The sequence below is a fragment of the Bombus pascuorum genome, chromosome 4, assembly GCF_905332965.1.
Source record: "Bombus pascuorum chromosome 4, iyBomPasc1.1, whole genome shotgun sequence".
Classification (NCBI taxonomy): Eukaryota; Metazoa; Arthropoda; class Insecta; order Hymenoptera; family Apidae; genus Bombus; species Bombus pascuorum.
This window is the reverse complement of record NC_083491.1, coordinates 7,309,743-7,326,944: the sequence shown is the minus strand read 5'-3', so window position 1 is coordinate 7,326,944 and position 17,202 is coordinate 7,309,743. Positions and strand designations below refer to the sequence as shown.

The window sequence follows — 17,202 nt, the reverse complement described above, 5'->3', positions numbered from 1 at the left end:
AAGTAATAAATGATAACAACGCTTACCAACGCTGAGTCATTCTGTAGAAATTTTTAAACACATTTTAAAATAGTTTGAAAAATAATTTTATTTTTATTGATAATGTCATTTTTATTATTAGTAGTAGCCATATAATTTTAATATGTCCTTTCCAGAAATATATTGTTACTGTATTCAAATATATTAATTACTTAGTTTCATAACAAGTAGCGCTAGTATCGCAGGTATTCATTATCAACAGAATTACGCATCTACCTTCTGTTAGATTGTGGAATCAGCTGAACTCCAGATTGCATGAATATTGTATTTCATAAGCTTCTGTAATTCTTAACAATATTTTATGTTTATTGTGTGTAGTGAAAAATGTCCTTTCTCAAAGAAAATCATAGTGTATTGGTGGTCCTAGATAGCGACATTTCCAATAATGACATCATAGAATTTATTAGTGGAATTAAAAAACATCTTAGCAATGCCGAACAACTGACAACTGTATCAACGAAAGAGCTGCAAAAATGTAAGTAATTAAGTACTGTCGTATGTATAAAGTAGATTCATAAACACATGTATTCATATATTCTAAACCATTAAAAAAAATGGATTTTCAGTCAATATGCTTTTTAGTCAATTTTGTATATAAAAAGTGTTTCATCATTATGCACTAAATTTAATGTTTTCCTCCTCAGGTATTAATTCTTCTTCCTATGATGCAATTATCTCCATTTTTAAACAATCATGTCCGAATCTTAAAATGCTTTTAGAAGAATCTTTGCGAATGTTGAAACCTGGAGCAATATTAATTATCTATGAGTCACTCCAAGAAAAAGAAAATGCACATTCTCTTTACGATGAAAGGGTGTCCAACTTAAAATTAATTGGTTTTAAAGTAAAAGTACAAGAAACTTTAGATACAAAACAATTAAAAGATCTTCTGCTTAATATATATAATAGTACAGATAATATTTGTGAAGTAGTAGCAGAAAAACGTTCATTTGAAGTAAGTGATACTTTTTTGTTTTTCATAAATCAATGTAGTTTTGATTAGACATACTCATTATTTTCACCTGTATTATATTTATATAGATTGGTTCTAGTGTAACACTTAATTTTGGTGAAAAAAAATCTTCTAATGTATGGAAACTAGATAGCGCTGTTGATGAAGAATTAATTAATGAAGATGATCTTTTAGATGAAAGTGACATTGTCAAACCTACAACTAATTTGAAAGGTAAGTTGAACACTTTATTCATATACAAATTTTAAACAAATACTTCTATTCATATATAAATTTTAGTTGAATACTTCTATTCATATACAAATTTTAGTATGTAGCACAACAGGTAAACGAAAAGCATGCAAAGATTGCTCTTGTGGATTAGCTGAAGAATTAAATGGAAAAACTGCACCTGAAGGAACTGCAAAGTCTTCATGTGGAAATGTAAGTAATTTGTTATACATCTCTATATTAGTCCTCTAAACAATTTTGACTAAATAGTAATATACATGTACTTTTCAGTGCTATCTTGGTGATGCATTTCGATGTGCTAGTTGTCCGTATCTTGGTATGCCTGCATTTAAACCTGGTGAAAAAGTAGTTTTACTTGAAAGTCAATTAAAAGCAGACTAGTGAAATATTTGTGAGTTACACACATATTCTATTTTTATGTTAATTTTTGCATGTAATTATTATAATAATAATTCTTAATATTGTTAATCCTTGTTTTCCACTTTAACATTTCTATTCAAAATACAGGACTTTTTTTTCTTACTTATCTTTTGTACAACTGGAAAAATAGTGTAGTATACATACAGAAACTTAAAAGGATGTAGCATAAAAGTCATGCAATAAAAATATAAAACATATCTATTATTCTTAATCATTTATTACATTTTTATTTGTATACAATAGCGATCAACATGTTAATTATAATAGAATGATACAAATTACTTAAAATCTCGAATAATTTCGATGAGATAATTTCCATTATAAAAACAATAAACAATTTATGTACCGAGTAATATTATGATACGAAACGATATGTGACATATCAACGAAATCATATTTTTCTATTACTGGAAGACAATAACAAATAAAGATGATAATTTCGCTATATACAAATTATTCTATAATTTACGAGGGAATGTAAGCCCTTCACTATAAATCCACTAACCCTCCTCTGGGGTTGAGTGCTCGAGAAAGGACTACATTCCAAATGTAATATTTAATATATATTTATATATATATCTTTGTATCATTCTATTTGAACATATTTTGGAGTCTAACAAATACAAATATGTTGTATAAAATTGTCTACTAAATTTTTCAAAAAATTATCACGCCATTGCAAAGTACGATGGTTTTTAAATTATATTAGCATCGTGTACAGGAACAAAATAAATCGCCATATTCTTAATTTGCCTCTACAACAGGAACATTATTCCGTAGCGTAAAATATAGAAGTACATATCGGGGGAAAAAATGTATGTTGTTTAAAATATTAACTCGTTTATACCATGATAATAAATGGTATATTTTATGTCCGTATATGAGTTTAAATCAGGACATAGTTGCGCAACATTTTTGCATTGTAAAAACTACTGCCATGCTACAATTGCCTTTCTGTTTTATCTACTTATTTAATATAGCTTCATTTGGTGCAAAAAAGATATTTTATTATTACTAGTATTATTATCATATATATGACGTTCTATAAACTTAATCTTTAATATTACCTCGAAATAATGTTTAGAAATTATACTATTACAGTTAGTGTTGATAATGTTATGTAGAACTTTGGTATAAATTTAAGTTTATGTTTTAAGTAGCTATATATCGTAAAAAGTTAGCTACCATTTGCCGTGAACAATTGTATAGTTTAAGTACAAAGAGAGCGATAGAAAGTACAATTTGGTATTTCGTTATTGGAAGCAATAGAACGGAAAACATAACATGACAGTTTCAAACAGATTCCTTCATTATTTTACCATATTTCGCATAAGTTACTTTCACTTAAGTATATAACCATTTGTACTCTATTTCCAAAACCAAGAGATTACACAGAATCCTTCAGTTTGCAAACGAAGTTCAACACATTTGTTGTACTTTCTATGGATGTAAACGTCCACAATTTACATTATAATAATTTTATTATTATTCGAGAATGTAAATAATGAATTTCTTTCTTTTGAAGAATCATGCGCACAAACTTGCACAAATGTTTAAGATAGCCCTATATAATTTTTATACAAACAAGTGTAATTGTTCAAAAAAACAAGATCACTCATACTAATTTTAAAGTAATTTAAAAAAAAATTAAATTTTTAAAGCTATCCAAATAATATTTATGTATTTCATAGAATGTATAAGGCAGTTAAAAAAGTCATTTGGTATTTCATATTTCAGTTTTTTCTAAAAGCTAACATTCTCTTTTTTTAGTAAAACAATATGTAATTTTTGTTAAAGTAGACATCCTTCTTTTATCTGCAAATGTGCAAAATGAAAATGAATATAGATGAATTTAAAAAATTATCGATTTAATAATTTAATGCTTAAAATTTAAACTCGATGACAATCTTAATTAGAAACGTTCATTTTTCTTTTTTATAAACATAATGTAGTTCATTACAATAATTTTGTAATGAAAATTAAGATTTTCTTTAGAATTGTACTCACAATCAGTGGTACATTGAGCAATCATTAAGCCTAGCAATTAAGGCATGTTTCATGTACCCTTTCGGTTGCACTCAAGATTAATTTACAGAGCTAGTTATTTTGAGATATAATTTGTTATTATTGAAACAGCTTCAAAACAAAGAGTCGAGCAGAAAATAGAAACAAATGACAAATAAATCAGAGAATCAAGAAATATTGAACAAAGCATTATATAAAACTTTTATAAATTTTATGTGTATAGATATACATATATGTATATGTATACATATATCTATGTATTTATACACCAAGGCAGTTAAAAAATGCCATAGGACTTAAGATTTTTTGTTGTCTTATGAAAAATATATAGTTACATATCTTTAACAAAAATTGATAACCTTTTAACAACTAGATGAAATAATCTTTATATGAACACAGCCCTACATATTATATGATGTAATAAAAATTAAGAGTCCTCGAAAAGACCTTTGGCTTTCTTTTTTCTGACTTTATCATTGTCATGGTGTTCCCGTACATCTTGTAAGCATCGTTATTAATCATAACAATAATACTACAGCATTCTGCGGTATGTACAGACGTGCAGTTTCGTGAAGTTAAACTTTTCACAGATTTCCTGTTAAGTCCATAGAATCTTTGCCGATTGACACATCCAAATATTAGTTTATGCTACCACGAATTCTCCTCCATATTATCGAGTAAAGAATTCTTCTCCTCTTTTTTAGAAACATTAGTTCCCGACGCTGCCACACATAATTTTGGTTCGAAACATGGCTGTAAAAAATTAAAGTTTAAATGATGTGAATTCGATTAAGCTCGCTTCGAAATTTTGATGATGTCAAGTATGATAAAGACGATGAACTCTGATAAACCATAAGAAATAAAATTAAAAAGAAGATTAAATACTAAAGATGAAAAAAAGAATTTAAGAATTAATTTATATGTGAGTAAATTGTATGTAAGGGCTTATATGAAATACTGTGAGTTGCATTCATTAATGTTGAGTACTGTAGTATTTTCGTAATAAAGTATTAATTTCTTCTCCATGCTGTTATTCTATAGAAAGGTCACTATTAATTCGAAATGACTTTTATATTTAAAAATTGTTTATTTGTTTAAAATTTAATGTTTTGATAATACAAGGTGTTTTGAACTCATAGTCATTAATTTACTGAATGTTTACTTCATACTGCAGCACCTATTTTGTATCGCATAATGATTATAAGTTTGACGTAATGAATGTTTTGCATATACTGAAGATCTTTTTAAGAAACGTACAATGTGTAACAATTTATATAAATTCATGCATAGCAGCATATTAATCAGAACATAAGCAAAAGGTATCATAAAATAATATTTATTGTAATAGCACTGAAGTTAGTAAAAAATAAATACGCAACTGATTTTAATTATTTAAATATTAAGTATCCCAAATTAATTAAGCGTCAACTTTAATAAATAATAGTAAGCATTGTCAATCTAAAATTAGAGAGCAGCGATATTACAATCTCTTTGTTCTTACTTTGCACTTCAATTTCTTACACAGAGGAAAAAGAAACAATCTACTTTATTAAGATTCTTGTTTGAATTTTTTTTCTTTAAGCCCTTAACTGATTCTTTTTCCTCGAATATGTATGTAGCTGCAGTACGTATCTTACATCTCCAATTCATTGCACATGTATGCCCATATTTAGCATGCACATAAATAATGTTTATATTTTAGCTGGTCGATCACTCACAGTTTCACAGATATTCATGTTGCAGCAGTTCTCTATGGTTATTTCACACTGATTGTCCGGCAATTGTGGCCGAGATGTGAGTGGTGTCACACCGCCTTTACTGACGACGAAACGCTTTTTGATGCGTGGCCGTTTTCGGAATTTATTTACATAAAAACTAAGTACGGCTATTACAAGAATAAGTACACCAACGACTGCACCGAAAATTGGTAGCCACGTACTATATTCATTTTCCTCTTTAGCTATCACCATTTGTGCAAGGCGATTCTTTTCAGGACACCTGTTAACAGAAAATAACGAGAATTATAAGTTTTATATTCTTTAAAGTTTAATTGTACTAAATTGGTTAGAAATAATCTCATTCGAATATTAACCATATGTTTGTAGTAGCTTCATCCGTGAAAAAACTATACGAACAAATGCGTTAATGCGATATTTCAGAAAAGATACTATTCTGTTAATTGGACAAGTTATTTATACAAAAACGAATCTTATACACAATGGTAACATGACACATGCTACTATCTATCCGCAAAATGTCAGCAGTCGGGTCATTTATTTATTTATTATTTGTCATCGAAATTGTTAAAAACTTCTGCTATGAAATAAACAATTGTTTTAATTAAAACCGATAGACTAGAAATTCAGAATTAATTGAAGTCGACGTAAAGAGGTCGCAGAAATTCTTCAGGTTCTCATAAAATTACGAAGTTAAGAATTTCTCAAAAGCAATGTACCTGCAGTGAGCGGTAACGATGCTAGTAGGAACTCGTTCTGTTGCACAAATTATTTCACAAAATTCAGCAGTATTGCCTAAAATCTCGCAACGAGATCCTTCGGAATATTTACATTTACAAACTGGTTTTTCATCTTGGACGGAACATTGACCATCATGCAAGCAGTAGTCTTTGCAGAGGTCTGTTTCACATCTTGGTCCAATAAATGCGTTATTGCACTTACATGTGGGCAATCCGTCACTATTTATACTGCAATTGCCTTGGAAGCAGTAATTGTGACAAAGATCCATCTCGCAATACGGTCCAGTGAATCTGAAATAGTTGAATTTGTACTTAGTTTGTATTTTACGAATTCAAGATTGAATAACATATTTTTGAGATATTCAAATTATGTACATATCTAGCATCAGACTCTTACCCAAGCCTGCACTGGCACGCTCCATCCTTCTCACCCACATGACCATCATTTAGGCAGTGTTTGGACGTCTCTGTTGTCAGTTCCGATTCTTCTGTGCTGGTTATCAAATTATTATACGACCTTTCATCAAGCGACAAGTTCGTCGAGTTAGTATTTTGTGTTGCATTCGTATTCACCGGGCATTCTACTTTGCCAACGTTATCACGGGTTACGATCCCAGCTGGATCGGCGTCATGAGTTGACTGGTACGAGCGAAACATTCTTGGCTCGTCAAATTTCGCGTCTTTTGGTATTGTCCAAACAGCTCTGTGCACCAGATCTGACCAATATATCGAGTTATGATCTAACGCCAGGTACACCGGTTGATGACGCTTAGGGTGAACCAATAGTTCACGCTCGGAACCATCGAGATTGCTGCGCTCGATTTTTATTCTTAGGCCTTCTGCATCGTCGATCCAATATAGCTTCTTGTTACTGTGATCTATAGCGACAGCCAGTGGTTCGTATAAATCCTCTTTGATCACTGTTACTCGATTGCTTCCGTCTAGATTCGACTTCTCGATACTTGGATTTGTATTATTACTATTTACCCAGTATATGTGACTGGAAACAACGTACAATTATCAGACATTCGAGTTTCATTTTATATCGCGTGTTACTTTATCTTTTTCTTTTCTTTCTTTTCCTAATCCCGTTCGGTGAAGATATTTTTATTCTTTCTTATTTGACGCGAATTTCTAAACGGAACTAGACCGGTCGAGATTGCACGTTGTCGTGAATGGGCACGACAGCGTTCTAGGTAGGACATAAATGGCACACCTGTTACATACATCCAGAGCGATACCGCGTGGGCTCTGGTACGTTAAATTGTGGAGGATCGTTGGTTCTTCCGGTAGCCCATCTTCTGATACGTGCATCTTCATGATCACTCCTTGCAAAGCGTCGCTCCAAAATAGGGTTCGACTCTTTATGTCGAAGGCAAGCGCAAGAATGTAACTTTTGCTTTGTTCTACGGATAATAAAGAAAATCGTTTGTTATATATACTTTCTTTCCAAAGACCAAGTTTATATTTAAATGTAAAATGTAAAGTCTTATTTTTCTATTGATTGTATGGTTGAATTTCGAACGTAAGAAATTGTAGAATGCTGGTGGTATAAGGTGAAAATTACTTTTTTCTTTTTTAAGTAAAATACAACTTCTCTGGAGATAATTCTTACTTTTTTTAAATAGATAACAAAAAGAAGGTAATAGAAGAAACGTTTGAACCAGTTTGGTTTTATGTATCAGACATATAATTATCTGACATTCTATATTCTATCTATATTCAAGGCATCAAGTTAAAAGTCTATGTTATCTTTAATGAATTCATCTAAATGATATTCAGTTCGTTTTTCAAATTAGTACCGTCATCATTTACTTCAATATTGCCTTTTGGTCTTTTATTATTCACGAAATCTCCCTTTGTGATGAATAAAAAACACATGGATGCACCCAAAAGATAAAAGGGCATTTCCTTTGTTCTTTACAGAAAATGATAGTTTTATATTGTGGGCTGTTTCTTTATGAACGACTACAATAAATTGAAAGATAAAATCTTGAGTGCCGTTATCCTTCTCAAAAGTTTCACGGATGCGTATCTTTGGAGAAAACCTACCATTATCTTGAGAAGAAAAAGTTTTCTCGATTTCTAAGCAAATTAATTCTTTGTACATTGATACATTTTTTTTATCTAATCTTTCTTAAAGAAGTTTAGTAAATAGTCAGTTGGAAATTACTAATATATACTATTAATTACTAATTACTAATATATGATATATATAGGAATAGGATATAGAATATGTAAGAAAAGAGAAATAACAATAATGATACAGATAAAAGTAATTATAGAGTAAACGTATAAAAAGATTAATACTAAAATAAATTTCTAATAACGTAAGTTTATATCCTACTAAAAATATTTAAAAAATCTTTTCTGTGAAATGAAAAAGCTATCATTCAAGTTAGTTCAATAGATCATGCAATTTGCAGGATTAATGAATGAATAGTATTTTAAAATTTATCTTATCAAATTAAGATTCTTTATTAAAATCCCAATTTATCTATATGATTAATGTAAAATATGACAATGATTTCTTTATTCCCACAACGAAACTCTTACTTGGATTGCATTACGTATAAAATAATACATAGATGATAAGTAATCCTGTTATACGTTTCTCTTTCATTATAAATGTAATAATTCTATTTTGCATGAGGTATTTATCATTCTATTTTAAGAATCGCAATTTATCGTCAAGTGCTAATTGAATATTTTTTAATACTCTATTATGATTTGTACGTTTTTTAGCCAGCAAAACGAAAGACGTTTAGTGTAGTAAATCTTAATGAATTTTTGTCTGATAAAACATTTCATAGAAAGTAATATTGACATGGATATTTAGACTATATGGAAATTTATCAGCTAAATTGATATTTGAAATATATCTACTGAATAATATTAATAATAAATTAATATTTCTTAGTTTCAAAGAAGTTTCAATTCGCTCTTGTTATTCATATTTTGGTCCATTTTGAGTAACATTGGGGTAATTTAAATTTCCTAATTTCTCAATACCAAGTAGGTGCATACTTTATAGATAAACTTTATCTGTCTTTATACATTACACAAATACAATTGTAATAATATTCAGAAATAAGCTGAAAGTAAATCAGAAATATGTAAAGTAAAAAGAAATTTAATGTACTTACTTTTAAGTAACGGTTTCAACGTAAAATTCTTGTCCCCCAGGTCATTACTGAATATGGTTATGTTCTTGTTACTCACATCGCTAAAATACATTGTTCTAGTGATATCATCGTAGGCCACCCCCGATAGAGTTACAGCTTCCGCTAACTTTGCCCGTCCGATTAGCGTTTGATTTTGTGCGAGAAATTCAACTTCACGTCCTATCGCGATCGCTATATCTGCAAACCAAAAAATATCTGAACTTAGTAAGAATATTTTCTCAAATTGTTTGAATATTTAAGCAAGCAAATTGCATTTCATGCAATGAAATTGTCATGTTTAATTAATTAACAATTAATTTAATCGAGTAGTTGCTTTCCCTTAACGATGATAGTTTTTCGATTATCAATGTATGAATTTAATTATTCAAGCATTTATTATATACATTTCTATGCGTTTGTCCTATGTAAGGACATAGTAATTATATAGTAATTTAAGTATCATAAGATTTGTGTAAAAATAGATTTATCTATTTTTAATATTTCAAAAGATACGATAATTGTTTCAAAGACAACAATGTACAGTTTCAAGGATGTAAATATCGTAACACAACAAGATATATTCCATTATATATTTCCTAGAAATTTAAAAAAATTTAACTTTTCAAATGACTGTCCAGAAAATATCTAGAAACTAATATTGTTTATCTGATTTATGGGATACTGCAAATTACTAGAAAAAATATCTGCATATACTCTGAAATTCTGTTTACTAATCAATTATCATCGATTATTACCTAGAACTTGAAAATATCATATAGTGTTACTTTAAAGATACTTTAGAAAGTTAAGTTTTCTTATCTCCTCATTTTTGTTAATACCATGGCACCTACGATAGCTTTATCGTTATCTTTTGGCTGTTTATAAGGGGTGCAATTATATTTATCTTAGTAATTTATGATACACGAGTCATTTGCTACCGACGAAGATAACTATTGAAAAATTAATCCCGGACGGTTTGTAGTTTCAACGAATATTAAGTTGCACTACGGAATGGATGTTGTTTGAAGTTACAATTTTGTTAATCACGTAATACTCGAGAAACATTATATCTCTAGAGTTAACACATTTGTAGTTGTTAGTTTTACTTAAATGTTAAACTGAACCACTCTGTTTTACGCCCAAGAAATATTTGAAAAATTTAATTTCAAATATTACGCCATGTATGACTTTATGTCGCTTATGATTACAAATGGAAATAGACACAAGAAATTTATTTTTTCCTTGAGTCACAGTAACGCGTTAGCTGTCGTTAACGTGTTAATAATTAAAAGGTCTACGGCAGAAAAGAGGAATGAGTTTAACGTTTTTCTGTACGTTCACCAATTTGAATTACAATTTTCACAGCAGTTATAAGAAATTGAGGTGTACAAGGTATTTTAAAATGAAGAATAAAATGTTTCATTTTGATATAATATCTACGAGCAAATATGAAGTTGTGACATTATACATATATTGAAAAATAAATTTCTTTTAATAAGTTTTCGGAGAAATGTTAAAACTTGATATTTCTCCTTTTTCTCCTGGACCTGAACCTTCTAATTATTTTCAATTGTTTCTAACTGTTTAATAATGATCATACAAATTATGTGTTTCTTAAAAACTATATCGTTGTTAAAAGTCTCTGCTACATTTACAATTATTATATAATAATATAATAAAAATTATACAATAAATTATATCCATAATAATTATATAGATATCTATAATAAATAATTTTCTATTATAGATCTATATATATAAATTCTTTTCTTGCCTAGTTTGGAAATATCTTTATACTGTTATATCTAGATCAAATAAAGATTAGTACTAGATAATAGTGATAGTAGTACATTGAGTAAAAAAATACTTGGATAAATATTGACGAAAATATGAATGAATTCGTATAGCTAACTCTGCTATGTTCTTTCGGTAATTTCCGATCCGATTACATTCTTCTAACATTAACGCAGTTTGAACAAAATATGGAAAAAGTCTTATGGGTATGCATGATTTCTCGTTTCAATTGTATGTCACGTATCTTCTTAAAATATTATAAATCCTTGTTGTTTGATAAGACGAGAGCAGAATTGAAATATAAAAATGCAAAGATCGTAACGGTTAAATTTATTATATCAGGGCGCAAGTTGAGTAGCAATCGTCTCGATTTCACAAACTAAAGATAGCGTCCATGCATCGTACTTATCATTCGCATATTTGCATTAAGATATCGGTTAATTAAGACTTCTTAACCCTGACTCCTGTGATCATGTTCATTTCTCTGTAAATATTATAAATATAACAATTATTTCTTATAATTCCAAACAATTTAAGTTTACGACGAGTCTAAAGAAGATAAAGGAGAAACAATAATTGCAATTTTTCAAGTATCGAAACTGCAATTCTGTTGGCGAAAACAATTTGAAACTTATATTAAGCTTTATTTATTAACTTTATCATGCATTCCTATTTGAAAATATGTTAACAATACAAGATATGGACAAAAGTTGAACTTGTCGCCTTCAATATAACGTAGTGCCAATACCGGGTACATATGTATATGTACATATCTGTTTGATAATGTTTATTCAAAAGGTCTTCCTCAATTCACGTAATAGTGACCAATCATTTACGCCATTACTCCTCGACATTCATGTCTCTTTATTATTTTTGTTACAGTTATTCTAGAAATTAGCATTACGTCAAGGGAAATTACAAAAGTATCGATTTTGAATATAAATAATATAATACAAAAGATACTATCAGTATGGCTCTTTATAATGCTACGTATATTTGGTTTGATTTTATTTTATGTCAACACTATCAACATTTACAAGCAGTAGTTTCTAGATCTTAGATTTAAATAAAAGATTGTAATAAATAATAATCTTTTTCTCATAAGTTTTAGATTAATAGTGATATATTATAATTTGAAAAAGCTTGTATTTAAATTTCTATGATACTACAAATGTATGTGTGTATATATATATATATATATCTGATTATATCGAGGTTATAAATTAACCTACAAATTGGCGGCATCGATTGATACACTTCAAGACCGTATATAGAACTTTATTAGAGGATATATAAATTTTCTATACATAAGGAAATATGAAAGGAAAAATACTAAAGTTGAAAGTTCAAAGTTGAGCCAATTCGGTCAGAGCTTAATAAAGTTTGTAATTTTTATCTATTCCCGCATGTGTCAAGTATTTTGTGTAATATATATAATTCTTTCATCAAGTACACGTGCTATCAGTTACGTACAGGTTTTGTGACGCTGCGCGCGCAACTACTACACATTTAAAAGGTCCGCGCCAGAAATTTAATGTAGAAAGTTTGACACTATATCTCGAAGTTAAATGTTTTATCACAAAACAGTAAAGGAATTTTTTGTTCCTCTTGTTATGTACATTATATGCATTTCTATGTATCGTATGATTGTTTTAATATTATAAGTAACGTTTCTAATGTTGATAATTAATTATAAATCACATTTATTGTTAAGTACAATTTAAATAAGAAAAGTTGCTACTAAAATTAAATGAAATATAACATAAAGCAAAATATTTAATATTCTAGTAATCTTTCCACTAAAAAAAAAAAAAAAGAAGATAAGAGAAAGAAAAAAAGGCAACTTGTCGTTTTGTACAGAAATATAAGCGTCTGATAAAACTTTAATTTCTGTTACAGAAATTTCCCAATGTCTAAATTTTTGTTTGTATATTATTTGTTCTAGATATCGAAAATTCAAAAACAAATATCGCAATTATACATTGCGCACCGTATCAGCTCTAATTATAAGTAAGAAAGTAATGCGACAAACTGTCCGGGAAATACGACAAGCGATTAAAACTTATTTAAAAACTTGCTATCGATAAATGAGATTTAAAGTCGAAGATCATTGAATTTTTTCTTCATTGTCAATTGACCTAGCGAAGAGGAAATGGAAGTGCGCAATGCCTTCGAAATATCGAATAAACTGTTGACGTTCTTGCAATATATTCGTGTGCTCGCGCGTACGAATATGTTAAGTAACTACGGCATGATATCGTAGTAGCAACGTTGACGGAATCATGTACGCATGAACATAGATTTTGTTTATGCAGGAGTAGACAACAAGATGGAAACGTATATACGTAGTAGTTGTAAGATTTACTATAGTAAATAATGTTTATTAGATACTTTTACTATAATCAATAATTATAACTAATAGTATAACTATAACTGTAACTACTATAACTAATAGCTTTTCTAAGTTTTAATGTAAATATTTAATTAACGTACTTTAATGCTTATATTTTTCACATACAATTTTGGCATATAGATGAATAGAAATATATATGTTCACGAAATAAAAATAGTTGTAAACAAATATTACGAATGTATATTCACAAAAATATTATAACAATACTATTGACTGTTTGCCAGTGGCTTTTCCAAATTTTATTCATAAGTTTCAATGTGAAAATGGAAAAACTAAAATGATAAATATTGATAATAATATCTTACATAACTTCGACATACATATGCATAGAAATATGGTTATAACAGGCAAATATTACAAATGTATACGCACATGCAAAAATATAATAATAATATATATTTAAAATGTTATAATAATACATATATATATGTATTGTTATTAACGTTTATTTATTTAAATTTTTATAAGGAAAAATTTATTCCATTCGCATAAACAAGTAATTGCGAGAACAATTATTTTCGACGGTTTTAAAACATATTTTTAATATATTGTAATAATATTTTTTGCCAAATACATTTCTAACAATTTTTATTTCTCTCATTTATCAATTTTTTACTTTTTATCAAATTAAATAATAATATCACATTTTCTTTTTACCAACTTAATCTACTGTACATGAAAAGTGATCTATCAAATTAGTGACGCGGTAAAGGCATGCGTAGAAAAAAATTGATGATGAAAGTAAAAAATGGTATGTAAAGCTGAGTCATCTTTTACTGTTATTATTTCCACTTTCGAGTTTTTTTTTTTTCATAAATTATCTCGAGTGTTACATTTCGCTGTCCCATATACATAACTCGGAACGTCTTACATCGCCTGCTTCGCGATCGCGATATGAAAATGTAGCTTATTCAATTTCGTTGCGCTTGAAACGTTCTCGTTATGCTTATTTCTAATAAACACGTTCTCGTAAATCTTATTAATGAGATGAAATACGTGTAATAAAAAATGCCACACGTGTTCGTTATACTTGTCGTGTCAACTTATCAAAAGGTTAGATGCGATCGAAAACTGATCAACGTATTTTTTATTAAACTAGTCTATTATGCTGTACGGATACACATTTTACATAATCATATACATGGTGTGTAAGAAATAGTAAAGCATTATTCTTTTCTATGTTATTGGTTAGGAAAAAGTCACTAACGGAACTACATAGTACCGTAAACACCCTATATAACAAGTAAGAGATCCTTGAATAAAGGAATAATCAAGTTCAAGATGTTAGCAAACTGGGAATAAGAAATTAAGTCGTCTTGTTTACTTCACAGACTAGTCAAGTTCCAGCACTGCTAATATAGTTCCGTTTCAAATATAATACACAGTACCGTAAAAATATTAGAACCTCTATTATATCATATATCGATGCATTGACAAAGACAGTCTCGTATAATGTAAACTTTCCATGCGATCGTAGGATTAAACAAACCGATCAATCTTATCAGTTTCGCTTGTTACGTAATCGAAATTTCACACTTCATCGTATACGCATAATTCGGTTCGCAGTTTGTATAATATGCGGATCGGTTATTGAGTCTAGCAGTAGGATGCACGGCGCAGTGGGGCAGATTTTCTACGCGCGCTCACGAGAACGTGCGAGAAATACCAAAGAATTCGTAATATCGTCTGCCATTCGAAAAATTTTTGTGACATAATTTGCGCAATTACCGGTTATTTTTAGGTTTCCATGCCACATGCTTTTCTTTCGATGTTAGTCAAGAACCGAATAGTCAAAGTAGGTGAAATAGGTCCCCGCCAATACACTTATCATCATGAATACATGATTTCAAATTTCACCGGTAGTCGACAGTTTCTAGCGGCGTTACCACACCACGGTAATCTAACATGGTTCTCTATTCGTCGTTCCATTAGATTTTCAATAAAACGGCTGTTTATTCGTTACACATCGATTCTCGTGTGCGTGTACAAATATACACTACATACACACTAACTGACTGGAATTCTACTTTCCTAGCTGGTCGTTGCTATCTGTATCAGTTTTTAGGGGTGACTTTGTAAAACGAATCTCGTGTTTTATATGTAAAATAAATAAATATATTCGATATTTTCACGTGATACGACACGTATTTAATGGAATAGAGAGGTATTCGTGATTTTTTAGATACTCCCTTGATAACTGGCCATGGATCGAGGCTTTACGCGGTCAGTTAGCAAGGCGCATTGCTCTGTACACGGAACGCAGTCTACGACTTGACATTCATTACGTAAACAGGTATAAGGACAAGTACCGTTTCGATTGGTTTCCGTGTGAATATGAATCGTGAAAGTTTGGCGAAGCGTTTCGAGACAAATCAAACGACGGTTTCATTCACCTTTGCAACCGTATTTCGATGTTCTGCATGGTAAAACAGTCCGGGAGAAGTGGCGTACGTGACCACTGAAACCGCGTGAATGGAGACAGCGTTCGCGCGACCCGCAACGCGGTGTTACTTATACCGTGTGTACTACGTTAAATTGCTGTTAGTGCAAATTTTCGTCACATAAAATTGTTAAACAAATGCTTATTCTACTTACCCCAGGATCTGGCGTGAATGTTAATCGCGAAAATTCCAAGTACTATCGTTAATATAACAGCCAAGTTTTTACGGGATGTCATGATGTGGGTTCATTTGTCAGTCGCCTAATTAGCCTGGAAATATCGATAAGACACAGCTGACGGATATAAATATCACGTAGATACACTGTAGTCCTAATTTCTCTTTGTCTTCTTGAATAGAAGGAGGTGATGAACGACACAGCACATCCTTACTTTACGGCGGCTATGCGCGAACTGAGAACTCGTGACTTCGATATGAAGGTAAAAACGAGGAGACCAGTGGCGTAGCATGTCGCTTTTGCGGACAGGCTTCTCAAATGTCATTAAAAATGCTGTCGCCTTAATTCGAGTAATTAAGCAGCGTTAACCGAAACGTTTAAGCAGATGTTATTATTATACGTGTTGGACAAGTTATATGTATATTATGTTCATTTGCAATTACAATTTATTCAAAATTTTTAACATCTTATTTTTCAATATTATTTGGAAATATCTTATAGAAATTTTATTTGATATAGTTTAAGAATAATGTTAGAGTATTTATACGTTAAATTTTTTGGTTGATGATTAAATTATTTTAAAAAATTCACCGGAAATACAACATAAAATATAACATATCTGTAACAGTAGTAGATGGATTTGCACATCTTTTTAGTTAATAAAAATTGTTATTAATTATATAATATCGTTTTATACGTATTAAAATATTTTTAATCTCGTTTAAGAATACTTTTCTGATGCAATGAGCAACCTGTCCAATTGCAAAGCCAGACTTGTATATCTTATTTATCGCACTTCGTAAAATATTGCATTTAAATTCATTTAACCTTCAACATGAGGGAGATAAATCATAGTAAAGAACTTTCAGTAGTGTTAAGATTGTTAAGTTTATGAAGCTTCGTATTTACGTCAGAAAATAACAGCAAATATTGAAAACTTTTGCATATCATATATATACCTGATATTTATTTATAAGAAATAAAAATGATAATTTTTTCAATTTTTAACTCGTAATTCTTTATTTTAACGAGTTTCCTTTTATATAAATCA

At 29.7% G+C, this 17,202-nt stretch overlaps 2 protein-coding genes across 2 annotated transcripts; one reads left to right on the top strand and one right to left on the bottom strand.

Annotated features, from left to right (window-relative positions):
• Nucleotides 1–231: 231 nt before the first annotated feature.
• On the top strand, nt 232–1,860 carry LOC132906237 (anamorsin homolog). Its single transcript, XM_060958238.1, has 5 exons — nt 232–514; nt 684–994; nt 1,081–1,225; nt 1,323–1,435; nt 1,514–1,860. Exons 1-5 carry the CDS (start codon nt 364–366, stop codon nt 1,622–1,624), a joined length of 831 nt encoding a protein of 276 aa, XP_060814221.1. The 5' UTR covers nt 232–363; the 3' UTR covers nt 1,625–1,860.
• Nucleotides 1,861–1,864: 4 nt separating this feature from the next.
• LOC132906236 (protein cueball) lies at nt 1,865–16,446 on the bottom strand. The gene is made up of 7 exons (XM_060958237.1): nt 16,131–16,446; nt 9,311–9,526; nt 7,381–7,570; nt 6,562–7,164; nt 6,144–6,455; nt 5,407–5,686; nt 1,865–4,441 (listed from the first exon to the last, which is right to left on the bottom strand). The coding sequence occupies exons 1-7, from the start codon at nt 16,210–16,212 to the stop codon at nt 4,337–4,339; spliced, it is 1,788 nt and encodes a 595-aa protein (XP_060814220.1). The 5' UTR covers nt 16,213–16,446; the 3' UTR covers nt 1,865–4,336.
• Nucleotides 16,447–17,202: the final 756 nt, after the last annotated feature.